The 20,349-nt window shown below is 42.0% G+C and overlaps 4 protein-coding genes across 4 annotated transcripts; 3 read left to right on the top strand and 1 right to left on the bottom strand.

The window, feature by feature from the left end:
* Positions 1–2,474: 2,474 nt before the first annotated feature.
* On the top strand, positions 2,475–5,362 carry LOC114798432 (olfactory receptor 4K3-like). Its single transcript, XM_028994153.1, is given in 4 exon segments — positions 2,475–2,574; positions 3,819–3,871; positions 4,307–4,866; positions 4,868–5,362. Coding segments are annotated over 4 exon segments (996 nt in total). The 3' UTR covers positions 5,151–5,362.
* Positions 5,363–5,975: 613 nt separating this feature from the next.
* On the top strand, positions 5,976–7,132 carry LOC114798298 (NADH dehydrogenase [ubiquinone] 1 alpha subcomplex assembly factor 2-like). Its single transcript, XM_028993867.1, has 4 exons — positions 5,976–6,185; positions 6,305–6,394; positions 6,505–6,545; positions 6,773–7,132. Exons 1-4 carry the CDS (start codon positions 6,071–6,073, stop codon positions 7,016–7,018), a joined length of 492 nt encoding a protein of 163 aa, XP_028849700.1. The 5' UTR covers positions 5,976–6,070; the 3' UTR covers positions 7,019–7,132.
* Positions 7,133–7,780: 648 nt separating this feature from the next.
* On the bottom strand, positions 7,781–9,059 carry LOC114798326 (small integral membrane protein 15). Its single transcript, XM_028993951.1, has 2 exons — positions 8,983–9,059; positions 7,781–8,371 (listed from the first exon to the last, which is right to left on the bottom strand). Exon 2 carries the CDS (start codon positions 8,339–8,341, stop codon positions 8,117–8,119), a length of 225 nt encoding a protein of 74 aa, XP_028849784.1. The 5' UTR covers positions 8,342–8,371; positions 8,983–9,059; the 3' UTR covers positions 7,781–8,116.
* Positions 9,060–12,865: 3,806 nt separating this feature from the next.
* On the top strand, positions 12,866–18,122 carry LOC114798376 (LIM/homeobox protein Lhx6-like; the record flags this gene model as incomplete). Its single annotated transcript, XM_028994035.1, has 7 exons — positions 12,866–12,871; positions 14,174–14,284; positions 14,541–14,662; positions 15,284–15,504; positions 15,593–15,687; positions 16,198–16,293; positions 18,066–18,122. Coding segments are annotated over exons 1-7 (708 nt in total), but the record flags the coding sequence as incomplete, so codon positions are not given.
* Between the last annotated feature and the right edge of the window lie 2,227 nt (positions 18,123–20,349).

Genomic DNA, 20,349 nt, shown 5'->3' with positions numbered 1-20,349 from the left:
CGTGGCACTACAAGAAAGGACATTGTTGTTTCCTTTTTTTCCTGAGTTGAAAATAAATACGCCATTCTCATTTTTCAACTTGCGTCCTCCATTCATCACCTGAGCTAGAGGGGAACGTGACACTTTGACAACAGCAGAAGTGTCATAAACACTTACTGGAATGGAATGTTTTGCTTAAACACATATTCATAACCAATGGCATGTTGTGAAACACAGAAAACTCCACGGGGAAATAGAGCTTCCATTAAGATACCAACAGACAAAGAGTTTTGCCAACAATCTCCATGGGGGTCATTATCTGTGGACTTTCAAGCAGTGCTAATTCTACTGGACTAATCAACAATGCTGCTCTCCACAAATGTGAGACTAAGGGGACATTTTTAAATAGTGAATGTTAGAATAATGGAACATTGGGCAATGAGAGAATAAAACTGACATGATTGGCAGTTGAACGTGCAACTTAAAAACTGCACATGATCAACAAACCACTTGGTTTGCCGTGATACTGAAATCTCAAACTCAAACTGTTTTTGATACTACATGGGGAAAACATTTATAATGTTTTTTAGAATATTTTTTATAATATTTACCACCAATTTACTACATAATAATCAATAAATAAATTGATAAATGAAAGAAATGTACTGTAATGTTTTTTGCAGAAATGAAAAACATATGAGCGTTGTGCATTTAGAGCTGAAACCTGAAAAGCCATTTCCAACCTGACAAGTACAGCTTTTTAAAAGCCCAGCTTTATTTGCACGCATTTTAGTATCTTTCTTGCAACAATTAAAAATTAATCACTTGATGAAACCATTTACATTTAATAAAAGAAATTTATTATTTGTATTATTTTTTTATTTTTTTATTATAAATAAATAATAATAATATTTATTATTTTATAAATGAACAACATACCAATCACCAAAACAAATAAACAAGCATCAAATCATATGGAACAGATAGGTTTAATAGTCTGGAAGTTCGTGTTTGCTGACCGATCATTTACCATGCGAGTCTGACTAAAATGATTAAAATTAAGTGCAACCCAAACTGAAATACTTACAGATAGGCTAAACCCAGGTCAAATCCAAAGTGTGCATACAGTGCATCTGAAAAGAATTTCTTCAGAATTTTCTACATACAACACCCCATAATTACAATGTGAAAAAAATTTACTTTAGGTTTTGGCAAATTTATTAAAAATAAAAAAAAAACACAACACAGTGGCCTCACTGATCCTCAAAACCACTTCCTAGAGCTGGCCGGCCACCTAAACTGAACAATCAGGGGAGAAAGGCCTTAGTCAGGGAGGTGAGCAAGAATCTGATGGTCACTCTGTTAGAGCTAGGGCATCCACCAATAAGGCCTGTATGGTAGAATGGCCAGTAGTGCTGTGTGATTCATGACTCACCCAGGTTAATCCCCCGGATCCATTAAATAACTCATGAGTCACAAATCTGAGGTCTCCATTGAACCAAATCTTTTGAGTCCGAACTACACTGTGTCTTAATTGTACATGCTGTCACATAAATACACTACTACCATTGTATAACTTACAGTTTCTTTGCACCATATGAATCTGAATTGCTCACAGACATGTTAGCGCTGGAGTCAGTGCATCCAGCGGATCCTCTAGCCAGAAACATAACCAAAGCAGAATCACTCGGAGATCCAGGTTAGTGCTCCTCACCCGAGTCAGTGAATAAGCTGGTTAACATACTCCACAGCAGAAATCATGCAGCATTGAATATACTTTGGAATAAAGTTGTAACACAACAAAATGTGGAAAAAGTGATGCTCTGTGAATACTTTCTTGAGTCACTTTATCTATGTACCACCTGTATCAGGAGGACTATTTATACCATGATGACACAGAGGACCAGAGAAATAGTTTATAATAGAAATAGAGATAGCCACAACTTTTTCGGTCTGAGTTTTTACTTATATATTTATTTATTGGGAAATACAATCAAATCTGTCTTGATAAGAACATAACAACAGCATCATAACTACAGGGTGGGCCATTTATATGGATACACCTTAATAAAATGGGAATGGTTGGTGATATTAACGTCCTGTTCAATAGGAAGAGGGTCATGTGACACATCAAATTTATTGGTAATTTCACAAAATAACCACCCTCGTATAGGTGCGGTGATCAGTACTCACGTGATCCCAGGGTTGATGGCGTGCGGTGACAGGGCTGGTGTCACACCGGTTATTTTATATCTTCAAAATGACACAGTTGCAAAAGATGCATCTGTTACGAGCACTATACAGTCTACAGTGGTTTATATTTTCTCATATCCTATGTTTATCATATCACACAGCACACAAATTATACTGTCTAGATATTCGGTTTAGATTTTTTTTTTCTCGGCATCTCACAGTTAAAAATTACAACAACATAGCTGTCTTTCATGTCCAGGAAGCCGCAGTAACAGTAGGATGCCCCCGTGCTCAGTGTGGACATGGTCCATCGCGACGGTGAGAAAGGCCAAGACGTTGAGGAGCACGGCCGTGGTGTCCAGGGTCAGGCTAAAGAGGAACAGCAGTGCGTTCTCGAAGATGGTCAGGGTCGGGATGGGCCTGAGGCCAGCGCGGCTCAAATTGGTGCTTATTAATGCGGCATTAAAAAAAAGCGAATGCGCAATTAAGTTAACGCCGATCGCAGAGGTAGTAGGTAGTAGCCTAGTGGGTAACACACTCACCTATGAACCAGAAGACCCAGGTCGTGCTAATGCCTCCTTCTTCCTCGCCATGTCCAGCCATCGTGACAATAATATTAAAATAATATTTTAGGTGCCATTAGATTATAGTGATTTGTGTAACTAAATAAATCCTTGAAAAAATTACTTACATTTACAGCATTTATCAGATGGCCTTATCAAGAGCGACTTACAATCAGTAGTTACAGGGACAGTCCCCCCTGGAGCAACTTAGGGTTAATGAGGGACACAATGGTAGTAAGTGGGATTTGAACCTGGGTCTTCTGGTTCATAGGCGAGTTTGTTACCCACTAGGCTACTACCAATTCATGGTCATCTCCTTTTCCAGGACAGGCCAGCAGGCACAGCTCGAGCCACCAACAGCCAATAGGCTACCGGGAAGTTTGTATTGAATTTCCTACTTGTGGGACTAATAAAGGATCATCTTATTAGGCTATAGCTGAAGTTCCGATGCCATCTTTGAGGCCAGATGTCCAACCCTCTCCACAACCTGTCCATCTGGTACAAAAGAAGTAAACAAAGGTGCCAGGTGCCGATTGGATCATGGATACTGGCAGAAGTGGGATATAGACACTCCAAACTTGTCTTTGGTTTGTTTTGTTCCAGATGTTCATGTCTCACACCTTCATGTCCATTTAAGTTCCTTTTGTGTTTCCTTTTTGGGCATTGCACCAGTTTTCTTTATATTCATAATAAATCATTTTCCTTCAAATGTCCTGCTGCTGTTCCTCCTTCCTCTTCTGACCTCCGGTCATGACACCCACAACGTGACCTCCACCACTAAAATCACAGCAATATGTCTCTGAATCCAAGTAAATGGGTGGTTGGAATTTCAAGAAATTCCACTTCAGTTTGGCAGATGGGAGAAATACTGAGCAATAGGACTTGGTCCTCATGACCAAGGAGACTCAGGACTTAATTCTATAGCATCTCACTGTCCATTGCATGCTCTCGCTGACTCATTTTCCATAAACACTTAGTCCTATTCAGGGTCACGGCTTCTGGAGCCCATTCCAGGACACAGGCTTAGCATGCTAACTTCAGTAAATGTCGTGTAAATGTGTGTAAATGTTTTATTGTGAAAAGGTTGCCATTGCCTGGAATCCCCCTCAGTAAAAACAGAACGGATTGACACCATGGTCAGTGTGGCTTTATTGATCAGTAGCTGCATGTTTTTCTAAGTACAGAAAAGTAGACCCAGTATCTACCATCCACATCACCAACCTGTATCTCCTTCCTTCCCAGCAGCCTTCAGTGTATGTGGGAGTAGCGGGAGAGAAAAGTTATGAGAGAAGTCGAGAAATCAGAGAAATACGAAAGAGGAACGATAAAGAAACAAACGTTCATTCAACTACTGGTCAAACAGGCGCAAACGGTAAATATTATTTTATGAAGCTATTATTGCCTTGTTACATCTGGAATGTGCAATTTGTGTTTATATTTTGTGATGAATGTTCATTTGAAATATTGAACTTATTTTAGTTTTCACGGTGTTCCATCAGCGTTTCATAACCTGTATTAGAGAAATAAACGTCAGTGGATATCGGTACGAAGCGTGAAGTCCTTTTGAGCAGACCGGAGTAGTTACAAACCTGACCATCCCCTTTTCTGTAGACTTCACCCACACCGAAGATGACTTCATTTTCCTCTTCCATATCGTCTTCGGCACCTGCGCTGTGCTGGTGGCCGGCTCTGTGGTCACCGGCATCCTGTCCACCAGGGCCCTCCACAGCCAGAACCGCTTCCTTTTCATGCTGAACACCAGCATCAGCCACACTTTGACCGGCTTCGCAGTCTACTACCTGGGCCTGTTCGACGTGCAGGAGGGCTCCCCGTCTCGGAACGGGACGCTCCACATCCTGCCCTCCTTCCTCGGAGTGAACGTGATCACCTTCCTGTTCGCTCAGTTCGACCGCTACTTCGCAGTGTGCCACCCCTTCTTCTACGGCCGCTACGTGACGCGCCCCGTGGTCCTCGGCGCCTGTGCGTACAGCTGGACCCACACCTACTTCATACTCACCATCCAGAACCCGGTGTCCCCGATCTCCAAAGCGGCCCAGATCGGCGCATTCACTGTCATGACCCTGCAGCTGATCGTGGTCACCAAGCTCGTCATGACCGTCAAGCTGTACGCGAGGCGCGGAGAGGGACGCCAAGAAGGAGTCGCTGCGCATCATCGTCTACGTCGTCATCTGCTTCCTCGTCCTGTGGGTCCCCTCGTTCGTCAACATCATCGTCAGGCAGCTCACGTCCAAGGGGCTGACGATCAGGAACGAGGGCACGAACGCGTTCGCCATCATGGCGCGTCTGAACGCGGTGTGCACGCCGACGCTGTACACGTGGCGCATCCCGGCGCTGCGCCTGGCCGTGTGGAGGACGGTGTGGGGCAGGGTGTGTCCGGCGCTGACCAAGAGGTGAGCGAGAGAGAGAGACAGACGTTCAACTTCATTCTCCCCACTCATTTCTTTTAATTACACGAAGTAATTAATTATTTTCCATGCAAGGTTCACTTTAGCCTTCACGTAGCTATACTGAATGGCCGAGTATTAGCTTGATATAAAAATAGGTATACATTTCGACTGTCCGTGAAGAAGCCGTTTCACTTTCCATGATTTGAAATGAATGAAATAAACAATATTGGTATTAAATTTTAATGTCTGATCTCTCTCTCTCTCTCCCGCGACTGGACACACGCTTGTTCGTGTTCATTAAACCCGCTGCTTTTCTCATTTTTCACCACTTAGTTTCAGCACTTTTCTAATGTGTAGAAGAATCCGTTTGAGACCGGAGCTCCTCCGGCTTTTCTGTCCAACGCTGGTTCTCACCTGCAGGAGATATTTACGGAACGTGCGTGGATAAAATATGAATATACCGCGTGCTGTTTTTTTTTTTGTTTTTTTTTCTCGTTCCGCACACTAATTGTAGTGTTTTTGCCTTTTAATACATTTGTACTGTTTTACTAATTAACATTCATCGTGTGTTTGGTGGATTTGGTTTATCTCACTATAAAATACAAACTTTGATCCTTTTGGTGTGATGTTTGTGTTACAAAACAATAAATATAGAATTGTTTTATTTGCTTGTTTGTGTACATTCTCTAAATACCATTGTTCGCCACGTGCCAATACATAGGCAAATATTTATGTCCCCTTTTTGTCAAAGATTTACTGTAGAATTTTTCGTCGCCGCAAGTATTATGAGGTTTACGGTTTTTTTGCGCCGCCAGCGTGAGAGGTGCGCATGCGCAGTCAGCTGTGTTCCCGGCGTATTATGCCAAGTCTCGCAGTAGGTCGCGTCGCGCAGGGCGGAGGACTTTTACCCGATCGTTCGGCGTCCAGATGAGTCGAATCGCGTCTCTGCTCAGGAGAACGTTTGGCCTGGTGCGAGAACACGTTGGCACGGATCATGTGGGGAATAAATATTACTTTATACCCGAGCAAAAGAACTGGACAGGTGAGCTCGACAGAAGGTGGCCTGGCTGCGGACCGAGGGGGCTTTTATTTTATTTTAATGGAGGCGTGACTCTGCCCTTTACAAAATAATCAAGTTGGTCGTTCTTTTTTGCCGTTCAGGCCGGGTCGTAAGAGCCAAGAGGATGGTGGTGGCCGCGAACCCCTCCGAGTTGGACTACAGGGAAGGCAGCATACCTTCAGAGTGGGACGGTGAGTGTGCACAGGTGCTCGTGTGCACAGGTGCTCGTGTGCACAGGTGCTCGTGTGCACAGGTGCTCGTGTGCACGGCCTCCTTTAGCTCTGATTTCTTTCACTTTCAGCCTGGATCCGTGGTCGACGGAAGCAGCCACCCACGGAACAGGTAGGTTCACCTCAACGTGATGATGGGGTACATATTTGTGAGAAAGGTGAACGTTGGAAACGGGTGTGTGTGTGAGAGAGAGAGAGAGAGAGAGAGAGTGTGTAAGTGCAAGTGCTGCTGGGGTTTATGTTGTTTTTCAGAATTAAACATGAGAAGAGTAGTCTGTATGTATGTGTATAACTATATTAGACGGGAAATGCTTGTTTCTGTTTCTTGACTCTGATAAGGAAATCCTGAACAACGTGCAGTACAGAGAACAGATTAAGGTTAAAGCACTTGAGGTGGAGGACAAGGATCGGGCCCTCCAAGGCAAGGAGTACGAAGATGGCCTTGTGGCGCGGCCGGCACTGGCGCATGTCAGGGGTCACGCAGCTGCCACCCAGTTTGGGCGGCCGGAGACCAGCGAGGACCCCGTGAGTGCCGGGAACACTTTTCAGCCTGGCACGTGGGCACCACCAGGAGAAAAGAAGTAGACTGAAATAATCATCTTCAAGGAGCACGCTTCTCACAAAAGGGATGGGTGCAGTCCTTTTCTGGATTGTAGAGTTTTTGTGAAACATTCAGCTTTTGGTTTCACTTTCAAGAAGCAAGTTGATATATATATATATATATATATATATATATATATATATATATATATATATATATATATATATATATATGAATGGAACATTAATTTGTTGCAACCCTGCTGCTAAGACTGCGCATAGTTCTGAAGTAGCAGATGTGTGGAAGTAATGCTGTTATCAATGTTTATCATTTGCAGTGATTTGAATAAAGTGAAGAGCATCTACAGTGGCATTGTTTATTAATGATTGATTTCACATGGAAATGTGAAAAGTATGTTTATGTGGGGGGAGCAATTTTATTTTAAGATATTTGCATTGATCAGGCACATACTTAAAAACAGCTCAAAACATAAGGCCATTGAGTTTGTCTAGTGGTCAAATATCAATCTTGTAAAATATGAAACCCAAAACCCACACATATTAAATTGATACATCAAACTGTAAATTGTCCAATCCTGGATATCAGCACATTGACGTATCACTAGACAGCATAACACAACATAGTGCTGCATCAGCCTCCACCATTATTTATAATAGAAACGCTGTACTCATTATCTGTAAACAGGCATTTATGACCATAGCCAGTTGGGCTCAAGAACAACTAATTAAGGCATGTTGAGCCCATTTAAATGGTCAATATGAACTTTCCAATAAGAAGCCACTCAATTCAAGGTTAAATGCATTGATATTGTAGGCAACATCGAACGTTTGTTCAAAATGTATTTAATAAAAACATTGTTAAACAATTTTTTAATAATGAAAAAGACTGAACTGCTGATAGCATAATAAATGGAATGCCATAATTGTTAATATCAGGGAACAGGAGACTGCTTCCTTGCACATACAAGAGGCAAAATGCTCGCCTCTGTTCAACATTGTTACCAGCATGAGAAGACATGCTGAGGATGAACCGTCGTTCCACCACGCCGAGGGTGGGTCATGGCTGCGGCAGCTGTGGGATAAGAGTTGGCACGCCCCTCTCTGCCGCATCCCGCCACCTATTCAGTCCTTCTTAGCCCGCTTGGCTTTCGCAATGTTCTCCTGGCGCTTCTGCTTCTTCTTCTGTTCGCGATCCCTGGCCTCAATCATCTTCGCAAGCTTCCACGACAGCAAGGCGCTGGCAATGAAGAGGGGCGTCAGGGCGAGGATCACAGTGGTGAGGAATCCGTAGGGGTCTTTGGCCGCCCACTCTACCACGTACTCCGCCCAGGCTCGAAAATCAATCATAGTCTGAAAGACTGGTCCTTTCTTTGACACCTAAAGATCAGAACAAAACGATGCAGTTACACCAGGGAAAATGTTTACTCTCATTCACACTGTCCACATCAGACTTGTGGGTTTTAAAAGCTCAGACACAGCTGTTGCAAGAGGCCAGGTTCATGGTTTTAATGAAGCCATTTTTTTATTCACGGCCCTAGGATTCAGTCCCGCAGCCCTGTGCCCCCACCTCACACGTTCCATAAAAAGCATCAATTTATTCAGACAACTGGGCCAACAGGAACACTGTGTTTAAAAAAAACTTCAGCAGAACAATATTTACAGCATCTGTAACTAACAAATGCTACATAATTCATGGGCAGACCGCGCTGAAAACGGCAAGGTAAGAGTTTATTTCAATGTAAATCATGTCTCATTTGATCCTCGGAAAGTGATCACAGGAAAAGTTGAATCTGAGACAAGATTGAATTCATTCCCACTGGCTAGCTCAAGCAGCTAACTTTTCTGGGTTTTTTTTTTTTATTCTTTTTGTAAATACAGAACCGATCGACTAACCATGGTCAATGAAAATGAATACTGTGAGAATTTCATAATTAGAAAATAAACGAGATTTGCGATCCATTTCGCGCTGCCGTAAAGAAAATAGTCACCTGATGTGGATCTTTTTCAACAGTTCAAATGAAGAAGCGTAGCGGACTCCTTCTTGGGTGACGGGAATCGCCGAGAGGGAAACGCCGACGCGCATTACTGCCCCCCGCCGGCCAGGATGAAAATCATTCTGTCAAAAATGAACACGCAACAGAAGCATTTTATCGTGTTTATACCACAAACTGGAATTGATAGTGACATAATTTAGTTTAACCCGTGGTCCTCCAAAGTCCTTGGCTTCGGCTTCGATATTGAGATGCATCTATTTATTTTAAACAGTAGATGGTGCTGTTCTGCCACGAGTGATTATTTTCTCTTTTTTTGGTTTAATTATCCTTTTTATTAATTGTCATTAATCAGTTTCATTATTATTATCGCTACTGAGGATGTTGTTATTTTTGTGGTTACCATTTAGATCTTATTGTCGTAACATTCTTTAATAAAGTCCAAAAAGATCCAAAATTGTAAGCATTCCATTTCCACTTTTCCATTCATACGGGCAAACCAGGCAGCATCTTGCTGGTGGTTCAGGTCGGAATTGCCACTGCTTCCACTTCAAGTGTCATTTTCAAATCCCTGCTTCCACCCCATCTAAATATATTCTAGCTTTAGCTGTGGTGATACAGGCCCACAGGTCTTTTGAGTAGGAGGTGGGACTAAGTGGCATCATGTAATTGAGATCAGATGGTTGCATGGTTGTGGGTCTCCGGTAACCTGGAAACATTTATTTTATGGAGATGTTTAGTTGAACTCATCGCCGATGCGTTGTGAGCCTGTGACCGACACACAGTGATGAATATAATGCTGAAAGCTCTGAAGTTGGGTTCCTGCACCCCCATGCTTCCCCATCACCCTCTGGATTGGGTTACAGATTAGCAGACTTCCTGTCCACTCAGCGAAGGCTTAATTAGTGACTGATGGCTTCTTGCCATGGACGTTGTGTATTATCTCAGATGGGGTTTTTTTGACGAAGCCACACAGGTTTCTTCTCCAAACTCTGGACTCTTCAGAACCTAGAAGACCTATAAGCATCAGCTAACCCATAATGTGTGCAAACTGATACTGCACATCGTCCAGAGGCCCTCTCCCCCTTGTTAATGAAGAAAAATGAGGTGATTAGTCAAGAGTGCGTAGCTGCTCCCCCAGGATATGTGCTCGTTGAGTGCTGTTTGGTACCTTTCCTTTATTCTGGATATTCTGTTTTCTGTTAAACAGCGACTGGGTCTGTTTTTGTCTCAAGCAGCATTGACTGCGGGACCAAACACCACAATGTTGTGCTTCAGAAGAAATACACAGTTACTGAGGTAAGAACTGCCAATGACGGAACATGCAATTTTATTAATAAAAATAAAAAAAACTACTTCACCGATCCTGGGAGGAATGTATGTATAAATGTATGCATATAATGTATGTATCATAACCTCTGTAGTAGAGCCTGAGGCCATTATATTCTGCAGTCTGGGCAGGATCATCTGCAATGCAGTGGAATCTCAGAACATTTACAGAGTTATTAAAAAAGGAACATTACTACAAAAAATGTTTATTCAGGACATGAACAAATGGGATTATGTTTGCCATTGATTGGAAATATTCTGACATAATGCTCCTAAAAAGGGCTTCTACTTCTTTGTGTTGCAATACATCCATACAGCTTTGCTTGAATAGAATGTCTATTGAGCATTATTTCCATGCCTCTGTGTATTCTTTCCTATACTGAGCACTCATTTGGGACTGTTACATCACTAGCAGCAACTGCTCTTTCATAAGGCCACGTTTATTCTCTCTTCTCAGCTTCCATTTATCCTCCTTTCACAACTTTACATTTCCCAAACTGCCAGGATGGGAGGGAGGGCCTGCTCCCAAACAGCAGGTTCTGCTCAGAATTTCTTCCCCTCCATCAGAGAGCTTTTCCATGCTACTGTCACCCTAGGCGTGCTACTCAGAGACGTGTTTTTGTGAGGAAACCGGCCCATTTAGCGTTTTTTAAATGCTGGTTTTTTGTATGCAAATGGCATACAAATGAGGATAGTTATATCCCCATAGAAGTAAACACTGAATTACAATAATCATTTTAAATACACCTTAGAGTAGCAGCGCTGTTACTAAAATACACTGCACAAAAAATAAAGGGAACACTAAAACAACACAATGTAACTCTAAAACAACACAAAGTCAATCACACTTCTGTGAAATCAACCTGTCCACATAGGAAGCAACACTGACAAAAAATTTCTCATGCTGTTGTGCAAATGGAATAGACAACAGGTGGAAATTAGTGGCAATGAGCAAGACGACCCCAATAAAGGCGTGGTCCTGCAGGAGGTCGTGTGTCTGTCAATGTAGTGTCCAGAGCATGGAGGCAGGTCAGTACATCAGGAGATGTGGAGGAGGTCGTAGGAGGGCAACATAGCCCAATACTTTGCCATTTGCCAGAGAACACCAAGATTGTCAAACGCTAGACCTCATGTGGCTGGAGTGTCAGCAGTTCCTGCAAGACGAAGGCATTGACGCTATGGACTGGCCCGCACCTTCCCCAGACCTGAATCTAATTGAACGTTGTCTGATGTTGTTGTTTCACATATTTTTGGTAACTTTGGTGCTTTGGCTGAAGATATGTTGCGTTTATTCAGTGAACAAATCATCACAGACACGCACCCCTATACACTCTGCCTGCTTCTAGTTCTAACAAAGAATGCAGCAACAGAACTGCTGTTCCCATCAGATCCCAGCACATGACTCACAACATTTGGGAAAGTTTTTCTCTGGTGAACGACCAGGAGATCCATGACTATGAAATTGTTCAGTTTTGCTTAGTAACACATGGATATCAAGGTCATACTAAACGTTAATAGTAATGAAATTAGTGTTGCCTTTAGTTGGCGTTTCTGATGAAGTTCCAAATGCATTGTGCACATATACCATCTGAGATTGTTTCCTAACTAGTGGCTGGTTTGTAGCATTGATGGATCCAGCGTAGACCCACACCTGGTAATGGGTGGGAACATCTGGTGAAGCCACTCACTGTGCAAGTATATTCATATTTTCATCGCGCGGGGGAGAAAAATCCCGTGGGCCACTTTGACTGTCATCCTCTCTCGGCCGCCTCTCCACTGTAAACACGAATGGCGGGTGCAGAGTGGAGGTCACCTCATGGCGAAACGAAGCAATCAGCTGAAACCAATTTGCATGTCTGTCTTCTGGCCATTTCTTTCCTTCGGCGCATCCATCATGCATTGGCCTTCCCGGCCAAAATATACAAGCCTATCACACTGCAGGCTTTCGAAGTGGCAACGCTGAGATATTGTCAGAACCAGATATAAAATAAAAAAAAACCTAACATTTAAAGGTTGAAAAATATTTGTGTGTTTTTTTGGAAAGTGGCAAGTTTTGAAAATCCCAGCATTGCTGCAGTGGAGCTACAGAAACAAGATAAGAGCGCTCTGCTGCATTAGCGCAGCCCATTGCTCCTAACCTAAACATTTGCTTTTCGCAGCCATCTTTCATTGTGGCACTTGGCATTGTGCTGCGTCCAGGAGCTCGGCAATCTAGACCCTCATCTGCCCCCTGCAGCCCCCGTACAGGAGGCAGGCAGCGATCACACACAGGCCTTGTCACAAAGATCAGAAAAACACACCAAATACTTTTTCTACTGCTGTTCATGTGAGGGGAAAAATTAAGGAAGCGCAGAAAATGCCTTCAACTCGAAAAGTTCAGTTAATTGAGGTACAATCCTCCATAATCATCAATAAAAATGCTTCCATTTTACGTTATAAAAAAACTCCTTGGAGTTTACACAACTGAGCAGTGTCAATTTGACCTTGAGGTTCCTGCTCTCATGCCGAGTATTTCCTGTATTTCCATGGTGTTGCTCTGAGAACGCAGTACATGACGGTATGTAATTCACGTAATGAAACCATCTGGTCTCGTCCTCAGCAGACTGAGCCAGACTGAAGCCAACTTCAGCCAGTTGTGCACCAGTTTGCGGCAGCTCACATCACTACTCCTTCTAATCAGCACTGGGACGTCACTGCCTCCTCAGTGAACGTTCCTCGTCTTTCCTTCTTTTAGTGGTGGTCTGATCTCTTCTGCTGGCCCCTGTGGATTTAACACAAGAGAGTAGCTGCAGTGGCTGTTTCCTGCATGATGGATTATATTAATTGTTTTATTGATGCAGGAATGATGGTTGGGTGAGATGATGATGAACTTCTAATTTCGGTGTTGCAGAAACTCCAGACCCCACCAGATCTGGATAAAAACCTTGGTGGTCTGCAACTGTAACAGCCAGACCCCAGACCCGGAGCATTTTACAACAGAAGAGGATTTTGTTCATTTTTGAGGATTACAATATTTAATAAATAACTCAAAACTCAGCGGAGGAATAAAATGAACATCCAGGTCATCAAGTATTTACATCTTCATTAAATATCAAATATTTTTAACTGCATTGATTTTTTATTTTAGATATTTTTTTATTAATTGTTAACTATTTATTATTTTCTGAATGTGAAGGGGAAGAACATTCTAATGAAAGCACTTTACAGTCACTTCCGGGGCTAGCACTTCAGAAAAGAATAAAGACCATATATTTTTGTGCCAGTTCGATTTTTGCTGGGTGGCCCGACGCCCCCCGTGACTGACAGTTTAAATTGACACCGTGCACGTCCGCGCCCACCCCGCACCCTCATCTGCTGCACCGTTATTTCAGGAATGGGGGGGGTTCAGCGCGCGGAAGGATCGATACCGAAAGGGGGTCCAAATAGTGTTTTATTGTGGACGTTTAGTTTAAATGCGGCGGGAAAGGAATTATTTTTCATTGTTTAGGGTCCCGATCAACGATGAACGGGGTTTATATAGAGGTGATGCGAGGCTGAAGATCGAGAAAAAGGACGCAGAGTTTCCTCCAGGTCTGGAGCCCAGGCGCTACTAGAACATGGCAAGTGACTTATTTTTCCCTTCTCTGCTTCATTTCTGACCGCAATCAAATGCCATTTCATTCCTGTCAATTTTAAAAACGAACTGTGCAATGGTATAATACACTGATTAATTATATAAGTATTCACATATCAATGCTATTACATACTATTATGAATATTATTCATATTATCAACGATATGTTCCTTTGGGTCTGCGTTTAAATTCATTAAATCGTGTCATGTGTTGGCAATTAATTTTTTTTGGATCCTCCGTGTTCAGTCCGTGTTCTGCGAACCCCACGAGCGCCGCTCCAGCCCCCCATCATCTGCTCCCACTCGGAACACGTGCACGAGCTGCGGGGCGGAGATCAGCGACAGGTACCTGCTGCAGGTAAACCCTTTACATCTCAATCTGTTCCTTAATAATGCTCTAATATGTTCCTTAATAATACTATAATCTGTTCCTTAATAATACTCTAATCTGTTCCTTAATAATACTATAATCTGTATTTTTAACAATACTCTTTACTCTGCAATAATACGCGGTAATACGAGCCTGTTTTATTTTATTGAATACTCTACACGTTGCATTTTAATTAAGTTGAATTAAAGTGTCCAGTTTCACCAGTAAATCGCTCTGGCCGCAGGTGAATAATCTCTACTGGCACGTCAAGTGTCTGAAATGCTCCGTCTGCAGAACCCCGCTGCGCCAACACAGCAGCTGCTACGTGAAAAACGCCGCCGTCTTCTGTAAAACGGATTATATCAGGTGGGGTTATATCAATCTCGGATTATATCCTAATGTTAACAAAGTGGAGTGTATCAGTCATGGATTGTGTCCGGGGTAAATCAAGTAGTATCGTATCAGTCACGTATTATTTCGCGATTATATCAAGTAGGATTCAATTCATCACGGATGATATCGCGATTTTATCAAATGGGATTATATAAATCACGGAATTATATATATCGGAATTATGTCAAATCACATATTCAGTTTCAAATGTACAAATTTTAGACCCCAATCCCATATTCCCATATTTACAAACCTTTACAACCAAATTAATTGTGCCACGTTTTTTAATGTTTTTTTTATTTTTCATTTTTTTTTAATAATTCAAAACAACATTTAGCTGTTCTGTATAATATACCACATATTGTGTACGGACAGGTATTTTTCACATTTCTCATAACTCATTTCAAATAAAATATTTTTGTGGTTAAAAGTTCTTGAATGTGATTTCAACTTTTTGAAACTTTAATTTTAATTACAGTTTTACATTATCATCGTTTCTCAAACTAAAGCGATATTTGCAGACCTATAAATTACCTATAATTATATCGCAGTTTCGCGAAAATTCCGCGTCTCTCTTGTCGTTCGCTCCTCCAGCACTTTCGGCACAAAATGCTCCCGCTGCGGCCACCAGATCGTCGCCGGCGACTGGGTGCGACGCGCCCGGACCAACACCTACCACCTGTCCTGCTTCTCCTGCTCCTCCTGCCAGCGGCAGCTGTCCACGGGCGAGCAGTTCGGCCTCCTGCGGGACAGGGTGCTGTGCCGCACCCACTACGGCGCCGTGCTGGAGAGCCTGGGACGCGCGGCGGAGAGCGGTGCGCCCCACAATCACGCAGCGAGCGTCGCGGCTGCAGGAACTGAACTAAAGCGGGCCGTGTTTCCTCCCCTTCTCTCTGTAATCAGGACGCCAGGTCGCGATCGAAGCCGTTTTGCCCCCCGAAAACCGTCCCAAGGCAATAAAACGAGCACGGACGTCTTTTACAGCAGATCAGCTGCAGGTCTGTGTGTGTGTGTGTGAGAGAGAGAGAGAGAGAGAGAGCTTGATGAAGATGAAGATGTGAAGGCCTGTGTCATTTGGACACTCGTGTGTTTGTGCAGCGTGTTGTGTGCTGTTTAAGATAAGATGAATGTGATTTGTCCAGATGAACAGTGACTTTGCATTTGGGGGGATGGACGGTCGAGGAGCCTTACCTGGCCCAGGATACGATGAGGGATATATAACAGTTGGTTTGAGGTCGTATAAAATGACAATATTTTCAGTACAATCTATATTTCTAAAAACACAGTGCGCATTAGGTGAGAGATATGAAGGCATTACACACATATGAGATTAAGTAATTGCTATTTCATTTGAATTATATGGCATTGTGATCTATGGGGCAAAAAAATGTTTTTTAGTTTTTATGTGATGATCTGCTTCGAGAAGTTTCTGTAGGAACATTCTCTAATGTTTGTCATAGAAAATAAGAAAGACATAGTGGCAAATAAAAAGAACTGTGCTTGTGCAGGTGATGCAGACCCAGTTCACCCGGGACAACAACCCTGATGGTCCGACACTGCAGAGGCTCGCGGATTTGACCGGCCTGAGTCGACGTGTTATCCAGGTAAGAATACAACTAATTACGGACAGTGTGTGTGTGTGTGTGTGTGTGTGTGTATGTACACACAGTATAGGCCAAAACGTTTGGACACACCTTCTCATTCAATTTGTTTTCTTTATTTTCATGACCATTTACATTGATTCTTTTACGTAGATTCTCACTGAAGGCATCAAAACTATGAATGAACACATGTGGAGTTATGTACTTAACAAAAAGTGGAGACCTGGCCTCCACAGTCACCGGACCTGAACCCAATCGAGATGGTTTGGGGTGAGCTGGACCGCAGAGTGAAGGCAAAGGGGCCAACAAGTGCTAAACACCTCTGGGAACTCCTTCAAGACTGTTGGAAAACCATTTCAGGTGACAACCTCTTGAAGCTCATCGAGAGAATGCCAAGAGTGTTTCCAAGCAGTAATCAGAGCGGCTATTTTGAAGAAACTAGAACTAGAATAAAACATGTTTTCAGTTATTTCACCTTTTTTTGTTAAGTACATAACTCCACATGTGTTCATAGTTTTGATGCCTTCAGTGAGAATCTACCAACGTAAATGGTCATGAATGAGAGGTGTGTCCAAACTTTTGGCCTGTACTATGTATGTGCACTGTGTGTGTGTGTGTGTGTGTGTGTGTGTGTGTGTGTGTGTGTGTGTGTGTATACACATACATACATATTATATATTACTTATATATTTTCCCAGGAAACATAATTAGTCAGTTGAATTCAATAACCTTTAAAACCACTGCAGTGTTTCACTGCAGTAGTGCAATGAAATATGTGTTCAGAAACAAATGAAAATATATATAACTGACAATAACTGGCCTGCTTCACACCATTTCTCTGAACAGTCAATCAATTATAAACATAATAACATAAAACTATCCAACAGGTCATGATAAACACATTGCCCACTCATCAATTAATAAACTAATATGATCTTTAAAAACATTTCCAAAAAATGTATAACTAGTTTTTCCTTTTGGTTACCCTGTATAGCAGTTCATAGTGCAGAAATGAAATATGCATCAATAATAAATATAAAAATAAAGGATAAAAGCAGCAATCTTAGATTATTTGCGTACATTACATTACAGATGCTGCTGTTGTGATGCACAAGATTTCATGGATTTCTAGCACCTTCCAGTGGGCAGCAACAAGAAACATTTAGACCTTGATGATATTTGTGGGTATCTGAGTAACATTGATTTTATGACTCTCTGGAGACCTCTGCTGTCAGCAGCCACGCAGCTGGAAAGCCACACCAACCTGTGATGTGACGCTGATCGGGCAGTTTCTGTGAAAGCAACCAATGACAATACAGCTGCCGGTGTGCTTTCTGTCCTTAGTCCATGTGAGATGTGTGTTCCCAGAAATCTGAAGGAAAGGGTGTTCCAAGTTGTTCCCTGCTATACGCCTCGCCTTTGTTTTGATGATGAGCAATGGCAGGTTATTGGTGGCTCACCATTCAGTCTGTCTGGAAACATCATCCTTGCAGGCAGACTCGTGACATTTAGAGCACGACACAATGATCTGATCAGTCTTCATACTGTGTTTCGGTGTGTATAAAAAGAGTGCAAAACTCTGTGTTGAGTGAGAATGTTCCCCACTGTTTCCCATTTTGGCCGTCTGTGTCCTGTCACTTAAAAAGGCCAGAAAGTTATATGTCTCTCAGAGCAGGTTTTAAACTCACACAGAGTCATATATTCTTTTCTTCTTTTCAGTCATAATAAGTGAACCTGTACCCAGTGTTAGTTGCAGTAACGTTGCATCTTCGTAGGTCTGGTTTCAAAACTGCAGAGCAAGACACAAAAAGCACCCGGGCCTACAGTACGCCACCTTGCAGAGCATGACAAGGTCCCGCCTGCCAGTCCCAGGGCCCGATGAGCAGTGGCTCTCTCCTGGCAGGACGCACATCGGGCCTCTGCAGGGATTCACTGACAGTAAGTCAGAATCGTCCCAACAAAAGATGATCAACGTGCCTAACGTTATCAGTTCACTGGCTTGTTGTCTCCCTCAAGTAATGGTTAAACGACTTTAAAAATGGAAGCTAATATAAAGTGAACAGACGTTTATTAAAATAATTTGGGTGTTTTGTGGCGATAATGTGGATACGTGTTTCATTTTAATTAACAGTGAATTTAGACGTTACATTTTTTTGGAAAATACCTAAAACAAGAAGATTGTCTATTAAATGTAAATCCAAAATGTCCATTGTGGGCTCACTACAGCATCGTACCTCCATCTCTGTAGATCGTCCGTTCCCAGTCCTGGCACAAATGAATCTTACAACCTACAACTGGGACTTGCCTTCTGGCAGACACTAACTGTCTGCTGTGACACCGGTAATTCATTGGCGAGGAACATGACTACATTGATGGCGACAGATAACAGAAACCGGAATGATGCAGGATGCCTTTGTTGTCATCAGACAGACAATGCAAAATCGTATTGGCCATAGATTTAAAAAAAAAATGCATCAGAAACAGGAAGAACAAGGAAGAAACAGGAACATAGAGCTACATATGCTGGTAAAAGGGGTTGATATCCATGGTTGTCATGCATTATCTAGACTAAACATGCATTTGTTTCAGTATGTTAATGTCTGTGTAAATATGACTTGAAAGTATTTTAAAGTCCTTTAAAAATTCTGCACAGAATGTCATTTTATTTCATGTACAGATTGTGTCGCATGTGTAAATGTGTGAAGTGGAAGGCAACTGTCTCTCTTTCTTCTTTAATTCACCTTTTTTTTAGCCAAAGACTCGTCAATCCATTACATCCAGCATTTTTCTGAACCTTTCTGTATGAGCTTTTATGAGATGAATTTGTTGGCATTCATCACAGGACACTTTACAAGGTCTCCAATTTAAACCCTGAATAGGAAATACAGTTTATTTAATGACAGGTCCAGCAATTACAATTTCAGCCATTGGCTATTGATGAGCTGCTTTCATAAATCTCTCTGTAGAGATATTGTACAAAGAGCTGTATTGATCCACAGCACTTAAGTCCATAGTAGCACTGCAGTAATAGAAGAGTGACAATTGGGCAAAAGTAGATAGAAGTGCTATGGACAGTCTCCATATTGAGTTGAATTTTCTCAGTTAGCCTTTTTTAAGTTTATAGCATCAGAAGATTGAAGAAATCTCTTGATTGTAATGAGAATCATGCCATATGGATTGTATTGTAAATATGACTCACTTCCATCATATAATGAATATACAATATTCAAAATCAAGGAAAGCTGATTTTGACATTCTATTCACTTTCATTTTAATCAAATCACAATCCTTTCTTTAGGATCAATGCTGCTGGATGATGATACATTTCAGCTTTAATATATCACGATCAGTGTACTGATCCGTCACAGTATGTGCAGTAGATCTGTGAAGACACGTGAGTTCATTCTGCAGTGTACCTACATTGCCCGGGGAATTCTATCCACTGCCACTCCGCTTGACAAATGTAAATAAAGCAGTCACAATTATAACAGGACAATCCTTTATGATGAACTTTTGCTGCACTCGAGTAAATCTGAACTGACATTTCTGGTATACAGACCTCTGGCACCGGAGCTTCACTTTGATATCCTGACAGGCTACGTTCCCAATTGGCTTTCGCCACGCAAAATGTGCTTTTCATTTTCTTTTGCACTGTGACTGCATTGTGGAGGCATGCTTGGCTACACCTCAAAAATGATGAGCTCATTTAGTTTCAGTTGAGATCTATTTTATTTTTCTTCAATATAGAAATAAATGGTTTCCACATTCCAGTCGTGTGAAATAGCAAAAATGTTCAGTCTGTCACAGTAGGCATAGAGTTTAAAGTATTATTTAACACAACTAACAATGCATTGTTATCAGCATTTAAAAATCTGTCAATGCTGAGACTAACTTAATCTTATGTTCATTTAGCAAATACTTTTCATCCAAGTGCAAAATCAAAATTACATATTAGATGATCACTTTCTCCTAAATCTGTTCCCCCAAATCAGGGTCATGCTCAGCAACAAAATGGTAGTAAGTATGTCAACCACTGGGGTACCACCAACCTATCGATCG

The sequence above is a fragment of the Denticeps clupeoides genome, chromosome 1 (genome assembly GCF_900700375.1).
Source record: "Denticeps clupeoides chromosome 1, fDenClu1.1, whole genome shotgun sequence".
Taxonomy (NCBI): Eukaryota; Metazoa; Chordata; class Actinopteri; order Clupeiformes; family Denticipitidae; genus Denticeps; species Denticeps clupeoides.
This window is presented reverse-complemented; position numbering and strand designations above follow the sequence as displayed.

What these genes read in the sequence shown, in the direction of transcription:
- LOC114798298 (XM_028993867.1), top strand. Translation starts at nt 6,071, where the DNA reads ATGAGTCGAATCGCGTCTCTGCTCAGGAGAACGTTTGGCCTGGTGCGA. An exon ending in CATACCTTCAGAGTGGGACG is followed by an intron (nt 6,395 to 6,504) that starts GTGAGTGTGCAC and finishes TTTCACTTTCAG; the next exon opens with CCTGGATCCGTGGTCGACGG. An exon ending in AGCAGCCACCCACGGAACAG is followed by an intron (nt 6,546 to 6,772) that starts GTAGGTTCACCT and finishes GACTCTGATAAG; the next exon opens with GAAATCCTGAACAACGTGCA.
- LOC114798326 (XM_028993951.1), bottom strand. Translation starts at nt 8,341, where the DNA reads ATGATTGATTTTCGAGCCTGGGCGGAGTACGTGGTAGAGTGGGCGGCC.